Consider the following 24,534-nt stretch of genomic DNA (forward strand, 5'->3'; position numbering starts at 1 on the left):
TGGAAAAAAAAAGAAACTGCCAAGCAGAACATAGAAAAAGCAAAATTAAATTACCAAATTGTTTTGCCAATGGGTGGCAAGTCCTCCATTTGACTTAGGAATTTTGTTTAGCAATAAATTCTTTCCCCTTCATTGCTATGTCTTAAAATAAATATACCTTAGTGTTGCTGGAGATGTGGCTCTTGAGTGAATAACAATGACTCCCTGGGTTAACATTTTAGTGGGTTCTTAGAATTTGAAGATAAATCCTGGCAGCTGATCAGCAATAAACTCAATTTATCTGATTTGCTTTCTCCTTTCTGGACATTCCAGAAGGAGCCTTCTCCAGGAACAGCCTCCAGCACTGCTGCATGAATGAACTTGGCAGCAGGTGCTCAGCAGGAGAGGGGACAATCACCTTCCCTCATCTTCCCAATTAACCCACTGATCCTTCATTACAGCGCTGCTGCTCGGGTTGTTTATTTATTCATGGTACTTTTAGCAAAACAAGGCAAAGCATGTGCACAAAAGCCCCAAAGTTCTCTGCTCACAGAGCTCTGAGCTGTCTGCCACAGGCAAAGAGCCACTGAGAGCTCCTCCAGCCAGGGAGGCACATCCAGGAGGGGCTTTGACATTCTCCATCTGAATCCTCCCACAATTCTGTGCCCTTCTCCATGGGGAAGGGGCTGAGAAATTCATGGAAATGCCTGAACCCTATGAAATACCCTCTCCCTGGTGATGCAGCAGCCACCCAGGATGGAGTAAGATCTTAATAAGTCTCACAGCATCAGTGTCAGAGAAGCACAGCTCTGGGCATGCACAAGTACAGCTCGGAGCTGGAGCTTACTTCTGCCTTTTTTTACACAGAACAAAACCTGGTGGCTCAGCTCCCTGGCTGACTCTCGGTCTCTGAAATTCACAAGCAGATTCTTGAAATAACCACGAAAGAGTCTGTTTTGGGAATATCGCCCTCACAGCTGGAACAGAGGATGACAATGCAGAAGGTCTTTAAATCATATCCAGGGTGGTTTCTAGACAAAGGTAGTTTGCATAACCATAGCAATTACCACAGGGCCAAGTGCTTTCTGCAGATTCCCCAGCTGTTTTCAAATCTTCCAGATCTCTTTTGAGGCTCTTGGATGAATGATTTTGAGAAAATGTAAATGCAATCATTTTAATACAAAGCTACTTCTGGATTTTCTGGACTCGAGTGACTTTAATGGCATCAACAGCAATCAGGATGTGAAATTAGCAGGCAGGAGTCAACCCCTTCAACTCCCACTCTGTGCAGGAATGCATCTTGCAATTTAAAGCCAGACAATGAAATAACAGAACAAAAGTAAAAATCAGAAGCAGTGAGTTTGCATTCAAGTGTCATTTTCTCTGCACACTTTATTGCAATTCTTTAATTCCCATGCAGTCTCTAATATGTTGAGATCAGTGGAGTTCCCTGCTGTGCCACCTTACACCTACAGAATTCTGCCTTCCTTTTTTTATCCATTTTATAATGCCCTCAGGAGGATCAAATAATTAATGATATTAAGGACTTTGTGGTAGAAGTTGTTATCTATGCTTTATATATTATTTATGTGAAGAAGGAATTTTAATTGGAAACTCTACAGCTGGAAACAGCAGAATAACAGAAATATATGTTTCTTCCTGTTTATTAGAGCTATCATTCTTTGTACATTTTTAAATCTCAGATTCTCTGTAAAATATAGTTATTTGACACAAGTAGAAGAGCAGCAGGAATATCCTTACTCTGACACTCCCTGCTTTTTCTGATAAGGAAAAGACAGGGACAGCTCATTCATCTCCCATGTCTGTTCAAAGGTAGCACCCTTTCTTAAATAAAAACCCAAAACTTGAAATAACTGAGCAATTGAATTATTATCATCAAGGTTTCAATGGAAACTAGAGAAAACCAGAGCACATGACATTTGAAGGAATGTGAGCTCTAGAACACTCAGCAACCAGCTATAAGGGCACTAGAAAAGAACATTCAAGAGAATGCTGATGCCATTTCAGCTTTGTATAACCATTAATAACTGTAATTAATATGCATATGCCTCTTGTAATAGTTAATATTCACTCGTGGAAACCTTACAATGTCAAACACAAATTTTTAAAAGATCCTTTCAAACATTATTATTTTCAGTTTTCTTCAGAATTCAAACCAAATGACAGAGAAATTGATTGATGATAGGAAGATTCCAATCCCCTTTTTGGAGCCTGAGTATAAAACTGTCAAGAGATACAGAGGTGTCTAAACAAGTCACTGTACAAGTCACCTTAATCATTATTATTTTTGAATATTTTCTCAGTCATATTTTCTTTCTATGAAGAGATTTACAAATAACACCTTTTTAGATGGGTAGGATTGCACTGCAGGAAAAACCCAATGACTGCAGCTCTGACAAGTCACTGCCCACAGTCCCACGAGTGCTAAACCTGTGATTTCAAAATTTCTCTTTTTTTCCTTTTGCAATTACAAAATCCCTGGGAAAGAATACTCCTGATCTCATTTCTGATCCACCACAAGAACCAGAAGTGACAACTCCAAGCACACCCTCATCCATGCTCACCTTTGAAAAAGCCACTGCTCACAATGGGCCCTGAACTGGAAAACTGAATTATTTGTCTCAGGCTCCACTTCAGTACAAGTTGGAAGCATCAGTTTCCTGCTTCCAAAAGAATGAAATTAAAATGCTTTATGAGAAACACCCATGTAAGACAGTGGTTTTTTTCTGTGTCTTAGGCTGAAACACATTTTAAAGGAATATTTGATTAAAAGGGTACAATTATAAGTTTGTATGTTATAAATTTGGCAATAGTTAGTAGCTGAAAACATAACCTATTTGTTCATTAGAACTGTTATAACAATTTTGTTTCATGATTAAACTTAGTGTTTTCATCATGGCTGTATTTATAAAAAGTACATTTTTATGATGACATATATATATGTATGTATTTTAATATATCTATATGTAAAATTTGTAATGTGTATTTTTACAGCTGTACCAGGCCTTCCATGATGACTGTCTAAAAAAAATCCTCTCGAGCAGGAATTTACAAGAAAAAGAACCCTTTGTCTAATCTGTATGGTAAAGACATAAATGTTCTATTCAAACAGAAGGCTTACAAAATCATCTGAAAATAAAGAGAAGCCATTTTTTACAGTATAATTTTGCTGATTTATGATGGCCAAACCATATGGGCACTGAAGCATCCACAGGTATTTCAAACTGACCTACTTTTCACATATGTCAAGAATTTGTGATGTCTTCAAAAAAAGCAGATTGATGATTGCTATCAAATTTAATAACAGACATCACGTTCAGAGGAAAAAACTTTTTGTCATAAAAATTCAGCTGATTGATCAAATTCTCTTTCCTGTCCCATAGCAAGTTGCATTCCATACTGGCATATTTAATGGCAATTCACAAAGCATTCCTATGACAAATTAACAAACACTTGAATGATTTTGGCTTTTTTATAGACCTGAGGTGTCTGCAATCCTTTAAAACACCAATAAGGGCACAGGAAAAGGAAAAGCATTAGTGTGAGAAAATATATTGGTAGAAGAATAATTGGAAAATGTCACATATTTTTTATCTTTGATTATTTTCTCCTCTTTACCAGTTGGCTTAAATAATAACAGTTTATGCCAAAACTGAGCAGCTGAATCAACTAATGAATAAAAAAACCTAAACACATTTCCATGTAGTCCTTTGCAGAAATAAAAAGTACTGCTGGGAATTTTGAATAATGAACAAAGTAATATTTAATTGTGTATACATCATTCTCATATGTTAAAATTTCTTGGAAAGGGGAATAATTACGTTAGTGCTACTCTGTAATACAGAACTTGTAGTAAATAAATTCTTGACAGAAGGAAAAAAAAAGCCAAATTAACAGCAAAGTGATGATGAATAAGCATTTCCTCCTACCTTTTCCCTTTGAAAATGTGAACTTTAGATAATAGTCTGTATAATTTCTAGTTCTATTCCTTTGGAAAAGTCTGAACTTTAGATAATTGTCTCTTAAGTATTCTAAAACTTTCCTTTGACCTTTAGGCCAGCAGAGCTATAATCAAACATAAGTATATGGTCCCTTGCAGTCTAGCAGAAACTCTTGTATTTTGTACCTTGGTTTTTTAACTCATTGAAGAAAGGACAGAAAATCCCTGCTGAAGAAATAATGATGTAGAACACATTGAGTCTGAAATAATACCAGTTTTATTGTTAACGGAGTAGAGAAATAATTAGTACCTCTTTCTCTCTTTTTAATTTACAGACACATAGAGCAAGTCAAAGCAGGAAATTTTGAGTTCTGGGTCTGTTTAAACTCCACCTTGTCTGAACTGCACCCAGCACATCTGGCTGAACCTCACTCACTCTGGTTTGTCCGTTCATCTCTTCCAAACCCCTGCTGCCACTTGGGCTTGACACTCCCATTTTGGGAAGTAATCCAGGCAGTGAGGGTGTGAGATGTGCTAAACCAGCACTGGCTTTTGCCTCTCTTTTTTCTCTCCTGTACCCCAGCAGCCAGTCACAAAGCTGTTTACTAATAATGCCACTGCTGTGACATGCTTTGCTTCATTCAGATCACATCACTGCGTGGCACGTGCATTGAATGGTACATCTGTAAAGTGTAAGAATTAATGCAGGTTGCCAAGCTCTGCTTAGAAAAAGAGATGAAATGGCTGTCAAATGTGCTCAGCATTAAAAATACATTATTAACACAGCAATTTGCATAGACTGATGGATCATTTTTGAAATCTACATATTCTAGTTAATTCTATTCTGTTGTTATTTTAACCAAAAAAGTTTCAGAAAGTGATATGGTGTTTTACAGCACTTTGATAAAATAATGTCTATATTTTGCATTTGAACCGAGAACTTTTCAATACTATATTACCAGATTCCAACAAAAATGCTGTAATGATAAATAAAAAAGCCAAGATATCCCAAGGCTGTGCCATCTGCTTTTCTTTGGAGGGATAATGGATTCTCAATCTTTCTATGAATACCTACTTAACAAACGCAGTGTGGGAGGAGAAGCTGGTGTGAGACAGGGATCTGAGCCCCTCAGGCCACAGTGACAGGTACAGCTTTAATCATTACACTGACTGCATGTTCTCTTCTGTGTAGGGCTAAATCTCCACCAGGTTCAGTGAAATTCAGACTGATTTTGGTAGGTGATGGAAAAGCTCCAAGAATTCTTGCCCATGTTCTTCACCTTCCTCACTTCAACACATCCTCCAGTTCTTATATCAGTGACTTCTAGATCTGGAAAAGTTCACAGACCTCAGGACTATGAAGACAATCGTGGATGTATGAAGTGAATCTTTCTTTCTACAATATAAACTGTCACTATCACAGTAAAAACAATAAAACTTAAGCAGGAACATTTTGGGTCTCGGATGTGATGTGTTCTTGCCATTTAAGTAATTTAACATCCACTTCTCCATGCCATGATAATCACCTTTTCCATTCCAATTCTGAGCTGAATGTACACAGGGGCTTGGTAGGGATTTAAAACTATTTACCAGTAAATCATACGCCAGCCCTTAAAAACTAAATCTGTAATCAGACCTATCAACCATATTGAAGTTTTGTTGCAACAGTAAAAGCCAAATTCCAGCCCTACCAGTGTATTTCTATTATGCCACTTACTTTTTACATAATGTCCACTTTGAAATACAGCATCAGAAAGCAACCAGCAGACTATAAAAACAGCAACCAGCATTTATTGGAACACTGCCTTTTGGTACTGGTGTAATAAAAGTCTTGTCAGCACTTCTATTACAAAATGCCAATTTTCAGAGGTTTATAACTCTGACATAACAACTTCCTATGAAAAGAAATGTAGAATGCTCTGCCAAAGAGCATTGAAAGTTAAATACAGCTTATGTTGGCCTGGGCATTTTAACTCAGAAAATAAATTAAAACCAATTCTGACTTAACATTTTCTTGAGCTAGTGCCACTGAAGAAAAAAAAAAAAAGTGTCTTTCATTGTAAAAAGTGCCAGATCCTGCAGTTCTTATACATGCAGAACTCCCTTGAAGTTCCCTGAGAACAATTTCTGTGAGAGCCCTGAAAGGAGTGCCATTATACATTTTTGTAAATGTCATCAAGAGTTATATTAGCTTTTTGTAATTTGAAAGACTGAAATGTTATGGTGTAACATTGCCCCTGGGCACACAGGCAGCATGATAATGACTTTGGGAAGACATTCTGATATGCAGATTACATATAACAATAACAATTTGTTATCACCAGACCATTAATGGCAGTAATTCAGACCTCTGTCTCACACCCGAAGGATTCACAGGATGCCTTATTACATGCACACCTCTCAGGATGTGATTCCCATGGGGAAAACTCCTGGCCTTTTGAAATGCAGGGAAGAGCAAAAGGCATCCAGAGAAGGACTTCCAGGGAGGGAAAAAATACCAGTTACTCATCTATAGAGTGGAAAACATAGCTTGAAAAAGTTTTCAAATGAAACATCCCAGATACTCTTTGAAATGTTTCTGGACAGCATGCAAATATTACACAGAAAAAACATGGAATAGCCACAGGTTCCAGACTGGGATCCACAGCTGGATTATGGAGAATCACAGCAGGAACACACACACATCTGAATTTAGATTCCAAGCCCAGGACATACTGCAAGACCCTGCCTTTGCTCTGTACATGGTGTGACACAACACAGAACTTGGAAAGAAGCAGCCAGGGAAAGATGTCAGCCCTTGAATTCTGCTCACCACAGAGATGTTACAATGTCAGTGCTAATATGGGTGAATATTATCAATATATATGCTCATATATTATGAATATATGAAACTACAGCACCAGTTCAGAAGTTGTTTAGAGTTTCTCATGGAATCACAGGATGACTGAGGTTGGAAGGGACCTCCAGAGGTCACCTGGTCCAACCCAGCTCACCACAGCTACCCAGAGCCCAGGATCATGCCCAGCTGGCTTCTGAATGTCTTCAAGGATGGGACTTTTAAAAATAGTAAAATATTCGTATTCACAATTGAAATATAAATGTGACAAAACAAAAAAAACATCTTATTCAGTGTTTCTCTTCATGCCATAAAAAGAAGTTATGAGGTATAAATATATAAAGAATCTGTAAGCTGAGAGAACACCTTGCAAATGGTTCCTTTTTGTCTTCTAATTTGTGATGAAGAGTCTGATAAAGTACAAGTGAAGTGTTTAGGCAAAAGCTGCAATAGAAATACAAAGCATGATCACATAAAAATATTAGAAGTGATGGGGATTCTACTGGCAGAGGAAAATACATCTCAATATGTCAAAAAGACCTCTGTGATCATGAAACCATATAAAGTTTAAAAAGTATGTAAAAAAGCATATAAAGGTGAGCAGAAAAAAAAAACAGTAAATACCTTGAGTAAATACCTTGACAAAGTAATATTTCCTTATTGGGGAAAAAAAACCAAAAATATTTAAGAAAAAAATTAAGTCTAGAAAAAGCTATGGTCTATATATGAATTTTTGAAGAAAGTGATTCTGCTAGAGAGACTGTATTAGAACTCTAGAAAGTTTTTAGCAACTACATCTTTTGATCTTGCCTGATAGCACAAAAAAGGCACAAAACAATAAAAAGTTGATTTGTCTTTTTTTTTTTCATTTAAAAATAGAAAATATTAGTACAAAGAAGCCATAACAATGTGGGTTAGATAAAGATGATACAGAAGGAGATGTCAGGGGTAGAACTGATTCTCAACTACCTCCCTCTGTCTTCAGTATTGCAGCTCATATCAAAGATGCCAGCTGCCATCAGACTGGGCTCCACCATCTCCTCCCCTGACAAGCACATTCCTCATGTTTCCTATCTGGGACTTCCAGAAGAAACTAAAATATCCCTCCCTTACAGCACCTGAAACTCTCAGCCTTTACCAGCCCCACTGCTCACGGCTCTGCAGTGTTTGCACAGCACAATGGCAGCACAGACATTAAATGTTTTATCCAAATGCATACAGAAAACTCACATCCAAGCTAAACAGAAGTGTTCCAAACTCCAGAACAATTCCTCAATCAAAAATCCATCACTCCTGCAGAGTGCTCTGAGATCACAAGGTCTTAATGTTCATTGGGGGAACACTGCATAGTTTACAGGAGGGTCACATATAATGGATGAAAAGGTTATAGAAAGTGACAGGACCCAGCTAAGCAAGGTTAGGGAGCAACAGGTTGGAAAAGCCTACATGAATTAGTTTTATTTTTTATTATTTCTAACAAGCTATAGCTTAGCTTCAGTTTTAGGTTAGACTGAATGAGAGTTTCATAACACAGCACAAACAAAGCCAGAAAGCTTTACCTGTTTTTATGAAAGCAATGTGAAATTGTTATGTCATTAAAAAGAAGAAAAAATTCAGTGTTCATGTTCAAGACAGCCCAATATTCTTAGAACAGAACAGAGAACTTCCATCAGCATTCAGAGATTACTGTTGGTTCTTCTTTTAAGGTTTATGACTTCAACACCAAACTCAACTCAAAACTCCACCACGGGGACTTCATTGCTGATTTAGCTTTTAGAGTCAAATTACAAAAAAATCACAGTCCTACAGTTACAGTTACTGTAGGCAGGAGCACAGTCCTTAGCCTACAGTTTGCTAGTCTGAGCCCAGAGTTAGTCAGGCCAGGCTGGGGCTCAGCTTTGCTCTCCGAACATGGGCAGCCAGCTCCCACTGCTTCCCTGATTCCTTCAATCTGCCCACATCCATCAGTTACCTTTGGAGGACCCCACCAGCTCTTCCTCTTCAGTGCCATCAAGCAGACATCTGGTCCTTTTCTTCAAGTTCTATTTATCTCTCCCTAACAAGCTGCCTTATTATCTCACTTCAAACAGGGGCCCATCTTCACTCCCTCTCTAATCAGTGCTGATTACCAAGTGTGCACATCCTATCATTTTAGGATATGCAAACTCTCTCCCCAGACTAGACAGGTCAACTGATGCATTTCATTTCTTTGCTGTGTTTGGCTCAGTGTGTAAGATCTCTGTGTTCAGTCAAATCATGTATTCTACCTCTTCCCTGCCCTCTGAATGGATTGCCTTCTAGGCAGATTTATTATATAAATATTACATGCTAATAATTACATAAATATGTCGCTAATTACTGGCTGCTTGCCAAATAAAGTACATCCTAATTAGACAGAATTAAATGAAGACTAACAAAGTGACATATTTTACCACAAGATCACCCATAAAAATCACAAAATCAGGAGTTGATGGGAAAATAACCTAAGTGGTACAAACCTCCCCCACCCAGAAAAAGTTTTGTCTCCCTTGTTCTCCAAAGGTTGATGTCAGAAGCTGTAGTAAAAATCATTGAAAAAAATCTCCTGTTTCCTTCAGTGTGTCACTGCTTTACTTGCTGTGACAGAGAAATACAACCCGTTCTTAAACAGTCACCTCCTCAAAATGAGTAAGGAGGAAATAAAGGGGTGTGTAAAATATAAAATATAAACTTATTTGAGCACACCAGACAGGTTCAGGAAAATGCAGAGACACAGAATTAACACAATAATCAATGTTGTGGTCACCCTGCAGGAACAATGACTGTGATTCCAGCAGTAACTCCTTCCTTGTGTAAAACACTTGTTGGATTGGTTCAAAACAAGATACAAATTAGAACATGATGTGAGCCTTTTAAACTCACATTATAATGTCAGTTGTATAATAATTAATCAGATAATACTAAAGGCTAAGAATTAAAAATCAATACTTTCTATTTTTTCATGGAGCATCCACGTGCAAATAGTCTGATATAATGACAAAAGGAGATTTTTCTTAATCAAAGGAAAAATTAACAGTTAATAAGTGATGATTCCTGCTTAATTTTTTTTCTCTTTTACCCTGTTTATTTTTCCTCTAGTAGAACAGTGTTGGTGGTCTTTTAATCTTTACTGCAACTGAAAGTTTAAAATGAGACTTCTATCTAGTTTCTCATTAATTGACAGAAGTGAAATTAGAGCAACGACTAAATTAATTCCTCCTCAACAGTCTGCATTTAGGATATGATACAACAAAGAGATATTCCATAATGAGGGCAACCAAGGAAGGAAGGAAGGAAGGAAGGACCAATCAGGTTCTTAGGGATAAAATCCAAATAGTCAAACCAAAACAAAAGCTAACCATGATGTGAACACAGAAGAACTTCTTAGATGCAATATGACTCTGCTCGGCAATATGTTGAGGAGGTGATGTGGCAGAGGTTCCACCAGAACCTTTGACCTCAGGACGTCTTTCCTCCTACTCAGAATTCAATCCATTTCCAGGAAATCAAACATAGTCAGTGCAAACGTCCATGAACATTTCCATGACAGAAATTGCTTTTTGTAGAAAACCTTGAGGAATTAAATGTACCCATCAAGCCAGAAGTGGTACTTAGAAATCTCTTAACTCTTTCAGAAGGTAGCTGATTAAAAATCTGGAAATTTATTTCCAAAGATTATATATTCACTTGGCTATAAATACTACTATGAAATACTTCTAAAGTCCTAGAATATCATAATCATGGGTGCTGTGAGTTTTTAAGGAGTTATGTTAGAGCACTTAGGGAACCTTTGATTAAAGGCTGCTGGAGCAATGTTTCACAGAGTCCCAGGGTGGCTGAGGCTGGGGGGGCCCCGGGGCTGCTCTGGTGCCACCTCCCTGCTCCAGCAGGGCCAGCCCAGAGCACAGGGCCCAGCAGTGTCCGTGTGGCTCTGCAATGTCCCCAGGAGGAGACTCCACAGCCTCTCTGCTCCACCTGCTCAGGGCTGGCACTGCCCAGGGCAGGAGTTCTGCCTCCTGGGCAGGGGCAGCTCCTGGGTTCAGCCCTGCTGTGGATAAATCCCAAGGAGCTGGTACTGCAGATCTTACTGCTGTTAGTGTAGAAGTTTTGCACTCAGTAAGAACACAACCCTGCCTGCTAAGCAGTTCAGTCTTGAGACTTTGAGTTAATGTCTATTTTCCCATTATGTGTCTGAAATTAAGTCATACTGAAGATTCAATTTGTTTTTCTCTGCTATTTCTTTCATCCACGTTCCATGTTATTATTAAACCAGACAGATTTTCAAGCTAACTTACTGACCAAATTCTTTTGCTCTTCTGTTTTGTTTTCACAACCTTTTATCTCCTACTCACCCTTTAGATTTATTATAAAATTAATGCAATAAACTGGGAAAAGAGAGCTAAGGACGTTACACTACTGAGCTTGATGAAACTCCTACAGCAGGAAAATTCACAGCTGTCCAATCCATTCCCTCATCATGAGTAAGCACTGTCGTGCATATGGTGCACAACACTGACCTCAGATCTTTTTCACTCAGATTGCATCTGGTTCTCAATTAGTTTGATTTATAAAATGAAACATAATTGACATCTTGGCAACATTCTGTTGCTAGCAGCACAAATAATAAATTAAGAACGAGTGAAGTAAAAGCCTCTTTAGTCATGTATGCATAATGGCAGGCTGCATGTATTTGGGATTAGCTGGGTCTCATCACTCTCACTGGAAGCTGTTTGGGGCTGGGTCATGTTTACACTAATGCTCTGCAATAACTCTGTAATTGTGGTTGATTCAAATGACCACAAAAAAGGCAGTCTCTGAAAGGATGGGATGCTGTGGGAATTAGTCTGATTTTCCAATGTGCGTATACAAATCCTCTGTAGCTGTCTGAAAATTTGCATTTGGGAGGCTTGGAAAGAAGTTGTCACCACAGAGCTGAACTGAACCAGGACAGAAAGGTTAAACAGCACTTGGAACAGAAGCTCCCAGGAAACACTTGGCCAGTGCAAAACTGTAAAAAGTACAGACGTGCTGGGGAGCACAGCAGGGCTGAAGAGGAGCTGGAGATGCTTGCAAGAGGACAATCAGCTTACCAGATGGCCCCCTCCTTGCTGGTTCATCCATCAGCTTGGCCTGTCCAGTCCAGTGAAGACTTGATGGATCACCTCTGGCTTAGGGCGGAGGAGAGAGGGAATCTGTCTGGAGTCCTGCATCCTGAATACAGGAGAGGAGTGAATAAGGATTCAGGCAGACAGAACAGACAGAAGGGTCGCAGGGGGGAGGAGCTGGCAGCTGAGTTAGCCTCTGAAGAGTTGATCCTAGTTCTCTGTTTCAGCTGTGTGCACCAAGAAGGAGTCACCTCTTTAGCCTATTGAAGTGGTGAAAAGCACATAACCATTGTAAGGAGCTTAAATCACCCAGACAGGGATAAAAAGTGTTTGCAGAAGAACTGCACTGACTCTTCACCTGGTTTGTGGTTCTAATCAGAAAGGAGTCTGGAAAGAGCAGTGATCTGCATGCAAGAAGAAAGCTGGGAAAGACAGCAGAAAGATGTGTCAGTGAAGGACAAAGGATTGGAGTGGAAAAGTGCTGGCTTCCCTTCTACATTAATGCAATCACTTCAGAAAACAACACCACAGCCATCCCTGCCAGGGAAGTTGTTTCAAATCTCACTCAACTGATAGTCAACATCAAGACAAAACAGAACTTCAGGGAATAACAGAACACAGCTGATAGTGATTATAGTAAAGAAATAAGAGGGAAAGGAAGCAGAAAGTTATCAGCAGAAAGACACTGAGAATATTGTCACCAGCATTCTCAGCTAGGTGGGACTAACACTGCAATACCGGGGAAAAGTGTAGCCTTACTAGGAATAGCAGACAGGAGCCAGATATTTCACTTCAACTGCAATATAAAATCATACCGTGAAAATGGAAATTCATCCACTATCTGGCAAGACAGAACCTCTGAGCACTACTAGAATGTACTGGGGTCCCTTGGGAATATCATCATTAACTTGGAATTCTACCAAGTCTTCTAGAATTTGAGAATAATCTAAAGATGTATAACACTGATTTCCTCCTTACGTAGCTCATCACTTGTCACTGAGAAAGGGCTCCTCTCTTTCAGTTCTTAGGCACAGTCTTACTTCACAGGATGACATTACATCTTAGAATTGTCAGATATGCAAATAAGAAAATTGATTACTTCTCTCACAAAGGATGATCTAGCATGTTTTCTGATCCAAAGCAGTTTCAGGCAGGTGAATTGTCTAAGGACCAATGGTAAAGGAACCTGAGAGGGAACTGCATGAATTATTTCAGGGCTTGCCACTTGCCACCCAATGCACAACCACTCACTCCAGCAAAGCTGTTTGCACTGGCTGAATATCACTTTTTGCATATTAATGGAGTGGAAGCTTGAATCAGTCCTGGCCTTTCCCGGGTGTCCCTGCCTGCTGCCACAGTGAGGGGGTGCAGCAGCACAGTGTCCCCAGGTCCCCTCCCAGCCCCACCATGATCCTGATAAACTTTCCAGCAGCAGAGCAAAGCACACCAGAGACATAATTCTTAAAAGGGGGCTCAGCAGTTTAGGATAACTTGCAGACCAGACTGTGTTACTTCACGCCTGTAAATCACATACTGTTTTAAGCTGAGAAAGGCAAGTAGGCATCCAAAATATAATTAAGTATATTTTCCAGAAAAAAAAAAAAGCCAAATTATTCTTAATTCACAGAATTACAATGTTTCATAGAACTTAAGTACCTTAACTATCACATGATTTGTTTTGGCAATTTTTAGCCCTTCTTACTCAGCAAAATAACATCTTTATGCTTTGTTTTAATTTCTTTAACTTATAATTTCTATTAGAAGTGAAAAAGGAACATATTGTACAAAATCTTTCAATCACACTACAAAGGAAATATTTCAATAATTTTGTATTAGCAATTTCATTATTCACTCTATTATTCATAAAAAAATCAATAAACTGAGGTTCTTCTGGCATGCAAAATTTATAAAAATGTTGAACTTTGCTATTTAACAACTCCAGTTTAAATGCCATGCTGAGAAAAGGATTGATAGTATGATATTTATAATATTTTTTTCACACTATGAACACTCCTGGAGAAACATGATGTGTGTCTGTGGATGGCAGATCCTGACACACAAGTGCCAGATAATAAGGTACTTTGTGTTTGTTATTTTTAATACATTGCAATGCTTTATTTTTAACTGCTCCTTTCACACTGCTTGCACCTTGTTATGCAAGTATTCCTTGTGATTTCTGGTGACAAAACCACATCTCTTAAAAGAGATGTTGATCAATGCTTTCCCTTACATTATGCCTCATATTCCTTTACATCTTCTGGATGCTATTCCATACCACTAATATTGACAGATGGTAGAAAAATAATAACTTATAAGATGCAAGACTGAACACATCACTTAATTTGAAGAAAACCACTAACAAGGATATGATTTGGAATGTTTTGGAGTTTGAATATCTAATTACTGATATATAAAAGAAATTAGGATGATAATTAAACCCATTAGAAATACATAAGCATGTGCTTTCCCTTAAGCAGTGCCACTGTGGAACACCCTCTGGCATGTGGCAGCTGGGCCACAAAGCTTCCCAAAATTACCTGAAACCGCAGCAATATGTGAGGATGTGCTGCTCACATCCAAGGCACTGTTTGGGTGCTGTGGTTCTGGATGCTCACTGCACATCCACCCAGAAATGATGGGTTTAATGATGTCCTTGGTTTGGCAATTTGTACCTGGGGTCAGGGGGTCGACTTTGAAATTGGGCAAAGTGAAAGGAGGTCAGTGAAACAGAGGAGTCACCTCAGAGCTCCCTGAGGGATATATTTGGGGAGAAAAGTCAATCAAAAACACAGAAGGAGCTTCAGCTGGCAGCTGAGACAATGGCAGAGAGACTTATCCAGAAATGCCAAAAGAAACTGTTTCAGGGAAAGACTTATTTTAACACATGAGAGGTACTCTGGTGGGAACAAAAGACTCACCCTCCAGTTATGTATTTGACAGATGCTGCTAAAAATACATTGATGAAAATAGCTGGGGGAAAATCCAGGTTTTATTGTATTAAAATCACAGTGACAGAGAAGAACTTTAAAAAAAAAAAAAGTTATAATCATTTGTCTTATTATTTGGGATATCTAAAAGTGCTTACATGTAATTGTTTTCCTCAGCTATTTTGAAACTTTAGAAATATTTGGGTTTTGATGGTAAAGAGGTGATGAAATATAAAATAATCCATAATATGCAAAGGCATGCAAGGCAGTGATTGAAGTGATTATACCAGGCCATGTCCTTTAAGACACCAGACACAGTGCCTGCATTTTCAAGGAAGCACAAGGAGGATATAAGCAAGATTTTAACTTGAAGGAAAGAACAAAAGAAATGGGAATTTAAGCATGATCACTCTTGGAGCTGTTATATGTATTGTAGATGTAATAGACTAAGCATGGCAGAGAATAAATACTAAGTTTGTTACAGAGAAACAACAGAACAGTTCATCGCTCAGGTGGATATATAATGAATGCTTCAATTAAAAAAACCCAAAATATTTTACTATGCACTCACTAGAATCAGGACCAAATTCAGAGCTCAACTTGCCAGATGGACACTGAATATTTGAGGAGAGAGGAAGCTGATCATTGATAATCACCCTATTACAAGCCAAATCAGGCTATTGGATTTCTTCAGGAATATGAGCTCATTCCAGTGAGGTTCTTAACCCAAAGGTAAGCCCTACAAATGGGCCAGGCAACCCCAGGACTGCTCTGCTACATAAGCCCTATAAGTAGTATGGAATATCCCATTTATCCAGGAAAGATGCAGCATTTCTCCTGTCAGAACAATTACTGTATCCAAAGGCACTGTGGAATGTTCAATTTGGGATTTATTCCATTAGGAAATAGATTATGGCATCAGAAAAATGGCATAGCAATGGCAGCTTCTCGTGGGAAAAATTTCGGTCTCTTTATGGCAAAGACGTGTTTGGTAGTTTTTGACAGCAAAAATTGCATTGGCAGCATATCAAAATGTTTGCATGTGTGAAAATGCTCCCATCACAGAATTCTGTTCTCACTTGAACAATCCAAGGGAACCTGAAGGGTTCAATGCTGAAAACAGGTACTGCTGTGAGAGGGTTGTTTGGGATGCAGCAGGAGATCCTTGTACTGGCACAAGGTTTTAGGTAACGCTCTGTGAAGACCATTCATCTGGAAAAAAAGGCTGTCTACAAATTCTAATTCCATTTCCAAAGGTCTCATAATAGTTTTCTGATGCCATGACAGTACAAAATCCTCATCAGTTGTCTAAATTTCGTAATTTTTTTTGTCATTTATTGTAAGCCTACAGTTCTTTGGAAGGGCTAATTCCAATCAGTCTACAACACATTGCTAGAGTGTACCAACACTTGTCTAAACATGAGATATTTTCATCTGAAATTTGAGGTTTTCTGGTTTGAAGTTTTTCAAACACACCACACAAAACACTGATTTTCATTTTTTTCCTGCTTCTGCTCCTATGCAGAAAACCCAGCACAAAAACACGTGAAAAGTGCCCAGAGATTCAGTCAGGAGTTTGTGCAGTCAGGGACTTATGTCACACAGTCACAGGTTTAGTCACAGGTCTAACACAGAAAACATGACATGATTTTCATGTAGCATTAACTGCTTATATTTTTTTTTATATAACTCTGTTATTTCTCTTGAGAGAGGATAAAGGTTTTTGCACCTGGCATCCAAGTGCTCAGCATGCCTTGATTACAACTTGAGAGGGCATGATTGCCTGGATTCGGATTTTCACAAATCCCAGGAACCCAAGGCACTAAACCTACAAACCCCACCCAGTAATGGACATTTGAGCTCAGAAAGGGACAGAAGAAAAGCATCAGGAGAGATGGAAAATAAAGATGGCTAAGAAATGATCTACAGATATTCAGTGAGATGCATGATGGCATTTAAATTTACATTTTTTACATTATTTACTTCAGAAAGGCACCACAGCCTCTACAGTTTTAGGTATCTTGTCTACAGAAAGAATATGGAAATTCATAATATGGAAATTAATATGGAAAAAATAATATGGAAAAATAAAAAATTAATATGGGAAAAAATAATATGGAAATTAATATGGAAATTCAACAAACCAAGCAAATTAAGAACACCAGTGCACCATTTCAAGGCACAGATTCTGCTGTGAGCACAGCATAACTTCTAGATATGTAATAAAATTTTCTGAGAAGCGTTCTGGGTTTTTGTTTTTGGCTTTTCTTTTTTTTGTGTGTGTGTGGTTCCTGATGAAGATACCTGTTGTGTCACTTAGTTAAACACATTTCTCAACAACATGGCCAATCATAATATTTGCAGTGCATGTCAGCAGCACAGTTAATTACTGACTATCATGGGAACTTGCCTTAGGGTAATCTGGAAGGTTTGAACAACAGAATCAGCCTGTGTGCAACAAGCTAAATTGATTAATGGTTATGCTTATGTTCTACACAGGAAGGCAACATTCCAAATCACAGACATGTTATGTATTCTTTGGCAGGAGGGACAGAAAGAGGACACTGCAGCTTTTTCTCCTGGCAGGTGCCAAACTGCACTGTTGGCACGCCAATGTCACCACAGTCAGCGTCATCGTTACGTGGTGGCCAAATGCCACACAGTTGCCTAAAGCACAAGGGAACCCAAAAGGGCAATATCATTTTGAAGGAAGGGGAGGTATTAAAAATTATTTAAATAAAGAAAAGTGCTAATTCTAGTAAGTAGAAATTGGGTTTCTACAGGAGGCTTCCTGAGAAAATGCAGTCCCGGTGTTGTATTCACATGTAGACAGCATTTCTTCAGCAACCATCAAGTTTCTGCTGCCTTGAAGAATTAATTTGTCAGGAATTAATTAATCTGGGAGGAAACTGAGGCTGAGGACACAGTCAGGAAGATGTCAAGGATTTTGGCCACCAGTGTGAGGGAGTGTTTTTTTGTTCCAAGCTTTACTGTGTTGAGCATTGATCTGATCTCCAGAAAGGAAAGGAGAGTTTGTTACAGGCATTTCCTTACAGTTCCACACCACAGCAGCTGGGTTATGGACAGCCCAGACACTCAGTAATACAAAAAAGGAGAAATTTCACTTGTGAATTCAGGGTTTTTTAGAGATATTGATGTCTTTCAACAAGAATAATCACTCATGCTCATCTGGCAGATATATTCAAGACAAAGTCATGGTCAAGTTCATTGTTTAAGTGGCATAACTAAATAAAGACTTACTGAAGATCTATGATGTTTAAAGGACATAAAACTCACCTCCGCCAAATTATACCCTGATTTTGACTCTGACATGAGTATTTGCTTCCTGTGGGAGATCATGTTCTAACATCAACTGTGCACTGCATCCCTGACTGAGCAACTTTGATAGACAAGGATGGCATGCATAGTTGGAATTTCATTATTGGATACTGGAGGATTAAATCAGAAAAATCTCTTCAGATTTTTTAATTTCAAGATATTTCAGGTAGTTGTTTTAAGAGGATTTTCACATTTAACTGGTCCAAACACCTTAAAAACTGCATAAAACTGAGTGGCAATGATGTAACAAAATTGAACTTATTTTTCTAAACCTCGTTACATAGAAAGTTTCCTCACTCCTCCTCAGCTCAGGACTCATTTTGCCATTGTCTGTGAGTAGGAGCAGGAGTGGGTCTTAAATACGTAACAGATTGGAAGGACAAGGGTAATTAACAACATGAGCTCAGTATTTAAACATGAAGAGAAATGCTAAGATCTTTTTTACTTTGTCATGCTGTGCCAAGCAAACCACCTCACATTTAGGATGCTTAATTCAATTTGTGTTACACTGCTGATGATTATGAAATGCATTTTGAAGAGATTTTTTTTATCTTCTCCAGAAAACACACAGAGACTCATTTGCTACAAGAAAATAGAGATATAAGTAGAGCCATACTTTGTGAATGCTAGAAGATAAAAACACACCTAAAGAAATAGAAAATATAGGATATATTTAAGCAGTTTTAAGAATATAGGTGCAGTGTCATCTAGCAAAACAGTGTCATCATGCTTCTAGGTTGGAACAGATAGAATAAAAAAATGCAAACAGCATTTCCGTTTTAATTGACATTTCATGTGTTGGTTTTAAACCCCTGTGCAGCACACACATTCATCTTCCTATTAGTAATGGCCTAATCAGGGCTTTACTTTCTTACAATTTCAAGTAAAAACTGAATTTGTCTAGAAATCCTGGCAGGAGAGTGCCAGGAGTCAGAACTCCTGTGCTCTATTAAAAAGAGCCAAGACAGAACAAATTTGCTGAATATTCAAGTACAAACACATCAAGCACTCTTTATAGTGTTCTTGGGATCAGTCCTAGCTCCTTCTCTCACCTGACCTTCAAACTGATCTGTGTGCCAAAGAATAGGACCAGTATAAATTTACTGCCCAACAATATTAAATGGGTCTTTTTTTCCCATCACACGTCAATGGTCCTTTCTACAGCCCTGCAAAATGACATTTTGCCCTTCCAGAAGTGCTCCAAAGCACAAGGACTCAAAGTGCCCTTCTGGGCTTTGCTGACCTAAGGGATTTCTCTTTCTAGCAAAAGTTCCTCACCAAAATACTTTGGAACCTTTATACACACAACAAATCTTTGGGAGATTTAATAGATACTTAATTTTATGTTCCCATCCATAAACAGTCAATGTAGGAATCAAGATTTATTTATCAACATAGTTTCAGATTTCTATTTTACACCATATCTCTGGAATTTCAAATTAATAGGAATAATAGGGGCAGTAAATCCATCCTTTCATTTTTTTTAAGTCATTGACCTGTCTTCTGGATCTAAATTCCACATTCATATTACTTTCTTCTTATCCACTGTAAAGTTATTGAAATAGCTTAAGTGATATAATGAAGGTACCATTCAGCAGATTATTTACATTTTAATTGCACAAAGAACACACTGGCAAAGTAATTGGAAATCAAAACAATTTGAAAGTAACTTGTTGAGATACACACTTTATATTTGTTCTATTTACCTTCATTTTTCTTGATGGTGAAATTTGGGTTGTTGACCATTTCAGGAAGAAGGCTGTACAGGAAATAATGCCCATTTTTAGGATCATCCTTGTCAACAGCACTGACAATCTGAATTACCTGCAACATAAATGGGCTCATTAAGTTTTCACACTCCTGATAAGCAGACAGTGCTGAAAAGAAATTGTATGTATTGGACATATTTCATTTCTCTCCATGTCAGATTTAAAAAGAAAATTTCTAATTCTGCAAGGCTTTTGTGGACCTTAGACTGAAAACCTTGGGAAGAGGAGCTGTATCTGCCCCTTTTAAAATGTTTCCAGAACAAAGAGCCAGCAAATAAGGAGAGACAGGTAAGAGAGGCCAGCAGATACTGCTGCTGATTTAGACAAGTAATAAATTATTATTCAACAAAAAAAGGAAAATTGTGCTTCAGAAACACTCATATTGCCTATGGCAAGCTTTCATTTCCATGACCACCCTTGTCACTGGACTTGGATATATAATATACCTTTAATCCTTTCTCCTTCCCCCACCCCATATTTCACTTCATAGACTAGTTATTATTTTTAAAATTAATTTGGATGTGAAATTTTGGATGAGAAAAAAATCAAAAATTAAAAAAAATATATATATAGAGGGTTGTATTTTTTCCCCTCAATTCTAATAATACCTCAGTTATTCCTGCACTAGGAAGATATGCTTGTGTGTTTTTTAATAACATCATTATTAATTAATGATTCATAGAATAATGCAAGGTAATTAGGTGAGAAGAGAGTTTTGGATAGTTCAGATAACTTTGAATAATTAAATAACTTTGTATGAAGTACCTCATATGATTTACAAGACCAACTGCAGTGTCTGAAGTGGATTTACCTCTATTTTTAATTTCTACCTTTTACATTACCCAGGTCCTACAGCTGATCATCTTCAAATCATACAAAGTTGCACAGGACTATGAAAGAAATAAACACTATTTTTAAATAACCAAGTTTGGGTTTTTTTGTTTGATATTTTTGGTTTCTTTGTGATTGTTTTGTTTTGATTTGTTGGGAATTTTAAAATATTTGATGCATTTGATTTTGATTCCAAAGGTTCTCCAGAGAAGCAGAAACAAAACCAGCCATGGATCCAGATCCCACCCTCAGATCTCACTTTCAAGGCTAGTTAGCTCATGCTAGATGAGGTTCATAAGAAATTTAATTAGAATTATTGACCTTTTCCATGTCCATTGAATCCAATAACAATTGTCTTATGTATTTATTTGCAATGTCTAAATCAAAGCACCAATAATTTCTTGCACAATTAAATTCAAATTAGGAATCACTAAAAAATTTAAAGTATAGAGTGAAAAATGGAAGCAGAGGTTGATGCTATCCAAATTCATAGACTTTTATTTTAAAATTTCCATATTTCCCTAAGAAAATGACAATAACTAACATTTTATTCTGGTTTGACCACGAGGACTATCAGTCTGTATGTGTTATATACATGACAATAGTCCAAATCATATTTATGTTGTTCAGGAGTCAAAGAAAGAACAAAATCTTACTAGATAACTACAAGGATCAACACCAAAACATAAATATTTTAAATTATGTATGTAAAAAAATTTTTGAGCAAGTAGTGATATCTGTAGCACAACCCAACATAGGAAGCAATGTGAAACAATTAATTCCTAGCCTAATCATTAGCCTAATCATATCATATTCTGGATAGGTCAGCTTTATTATTATTATTTTTATCAAAAATCTACCAAAAAACAAAACAAAACAAAAAAGATTCCTTAAATCCCTCATAAATAGGGGTGTTTTTTTGGTTTTGTTTTTTTGTTTTTTGTGGGTTTTTCTTGGTGGCTTTTTTTATGTGGGGTTTTTTTAGGGGTTTTTTTGGTTTTGTTTGTTTGGGGTTTTTTTTGGATAACTGCATCTATCAAGGTGGAAACCTTGGCAGGATTCCAAACAAATGTATTAGAAGAGATGGACTAAAAAAATAGGCCAAGCTCAGCTTTTGCTTTTTTTACTTTATGAGGTAGATCTTCAATTTAATAGCTGAATAACAGATCCTAAAGTGGGAAAAATATAAAGAGTGGAAAAATATCTAAGTAGCTTCTGTCTGTCCCAATGCAGAGCTGGAGCCATTTGCAGATGGGAAGTATTTTCAGCTTTCTCTTTGCAGAGGAGTCAGGCACTAAAGCACCCACTGTGATGCGCCCAGGGCTGGAGCAGGTACAGGTAATTCATCATCACAGGGAAGTGCAGTTTGGGCTGGGATCCTGAACAAGCAGATATATTTAGACAGATATATATTTTATGGCTGTTCAATTTTTCAAACAGGTAGAATGGGAAAGCAATAGGGAAAAAGGATAATGACACAGTGAAATCTGGAAGGGCAAGTGCACATAACAGCTGCAGTTTGTCAGATGGTTATAATATTTTGTATGTACTGGTATTCCATCCATTCCCTACATTGTGAGAAGATCCTTTTACTGAAAATGCAAGAAAAATTATATGCAAAAGACAGGCTTAGTGCAATACTACATTTGTTGTGTTATACGCACATATCACGGAATTAAGAGTGAGTTCCCATAGCAACCTTATTTCTTTGTGTGTTTGCATTAAGATAAGGTCTTAAGAAAAAAACCCACAACAGAAAACATAATATATATGCAGTGATATTAAGTTGTGGTATCTTTTACTCCACAGGGGTCAGAAAAGTCCACTAATTCTCATTTCCAAGTTTTTATTAGTGTGTTGATAGGCATATTTTACTACTCTGTGTTGTGTGCTCACATAATGGAATACTACTGAGGTAATTCTCCAACTCTTAATTTGTGGTTCACAACATGGTTGAGAATCACAAAATCACAGAGTCACAGAATCGCTGAGGCTGGAAAAGCCCTGCAAGGCCATGGAGTCCCAGCTGTGCCCGATGCCCACCTTGTCCCCAGCCCAGAGCTCTGAGTGCCACCTCCAGCCCTTCCTGGGACACCTCCAGGGATGGGCACTCCAGACCTCCCTGGGCAGCCCTGCCAAGGCCTGAGCACCCTTTCCATGCAGAAATTCCTGCTGGAGTCCACCTGAGGCTGCCCTGGCCCAGCTGAGGCCGTTCCCTCTGCTCCTGTCCCTGTTCCTGGAGCACAGCCCGACCCCCCGGCTGTCCCCTCCTGGCAGGAGCTGTGCAGAGCCAGAAGGGCCCTGAGCCTCCTTTGCTCCAGGCTGAGCCCCTGCCCAGCTCCCTCAGCCCCTCCTGGGCTCTCTTGTTGTGTGGGACCCAAAACTTCCCCCAGTGCTGGAGGTCCCTCAGTAGGGCCAGCACAGGGGATGGACTCTGCCTTAGTCCTGTGGCCACACCATGGCTGGCACAGCCCAGGTGCCACTGGCCTCTTACCCACTACAGATGTCTTTCCTTTCCTGGTAACGACAGGCACCCCAAAAATGTTCCATTATAGAGAAATTGGTCAATATTTGTCATAAATAAAACAAGAACTGACTTTTTTCACTACATATCCAGTGAAAGTTAATAACCCTTTGGCTGCTCAGTCTTGAAAGTTCTGAAATTCTTACATGTAAAATTCCAACTTTGATGTTGTATTAATACTTCATGCATGCATTTGATTCTGTACATACATTTAGCAGAAACTTAGCAAATCAGCATATTTTGTTTAGCAGACAGCACTGGATTGTAATGAATAGTTAAATGGTCCCCTAGGACAACCTGAGTTTCTAATTTGTAGGTTTGTATTGCAGTTCTACAAAGCCACATGTGCCTGAAATAATTTGTACAAGGATAAATAGAAAAGCAGAGTTATTTTCAACACATCATAACTAGCTACGTGCAATTTTAGTACATGGTACTGTTTAAAACACTGTTCCTGTGATGCAACTCGTTAACCTCATCTAGAATGGGTCCTCATCACTAATAAACAATTTTCTGATTTAAATAAGACTTATTTTCCAACTCTGGAAAAGCTTTTGCAGTCCCATTGCTGTTCATGGTTATTTCTGCATATTTTGCAGACTCAAAACACCAGTAAGAGTAGAGTCACTACAGAGCAATTTTAACTTTCTCTGAAGAGTCAAATGCAGTAAAGGGATGGCTCTAGCTGAAGAGGCAAAGATCTACCTGAAGGTTTCACCCATTAGAAAGAAAAACAATCTAGTAGGAGAAGTGAATAAAATAGAGACAAACTGTGGGAAGCTGGAGGAGCACTGTCCTCAGTTTTATATTGCTCCAGTTTAAAGCTGGTTTCAGCTCTCATTTATCGCTGTCTGTACTGATCAAGTGAAAATTTTGTAGCTTTGTTTCAAGCAAATAGCACTTCCCTGGAAAAGTCTGAGAATGGACTGGAGAATAGTGAGTGAGGCACTTTTGTTACTCAACATTATACAAGTTCTGTTCTAGGTCTACAGGAAAATAATTTTACTGTGCTAGAGAACAACCAACAGCACAACTATAGTCAGCAAACCATTAATGTTCTGGATTTAGTAACTGGAATTTTGCACAAAAAAAAAAAAAAAAAAAAAAAAAAAGGATAATAGGAAAAGGCAAGAACTGATTTGTGGCTAACTTAGAGGTACTGTAAGAGTACATTCAAATTTTTGGTTTTGTTTTTTTTTGTTTTTTTTTTTTCCCTCCTAAAACTGACATAAAACATTTCTGGCA

The 24,534-nt window shown here is 38.1% G+C and overlaps 1 protein-coding gene across 2 annotated transcripts in view; it reads right to left on the bottom strand.

Moving 5' to 3' along the window:
- The window catches only part of CDH8 (cadherin 8), a 156,088-nt gene that overhangs the window by 7,418 nt on the left and 124,136 nt on the right, over positions 1-24,534 (bottom strand). For both annotated transcript variants that reach the window (XM_077786269.1, XM_077786268.1), the window contains one exon: positions 19,872-19,989. In XM_077786269.1, coding sequence (XP_077642395.1) covers positions 19,872-19,989 — 118 coding nt within the window. The remainder of the gene's footprint in view (positions 1-19,871; positions 19,990-24,534) is intronic.

Source organism: Lonchura striata, chromosome 13, assembly GCF_046129695.1.
Source record: "Lonchura striata isolate bLonStr1 chromosome 13, bLonStr1.mat, whole genome shotgun sequence".
NCBI classification, from domain to species: domain Eukaryota; kingdom Metazoa; phylum Chordata; class Aves; order Passeriformes; family Estrildidae; genus Lonchura; species Lonchura striata.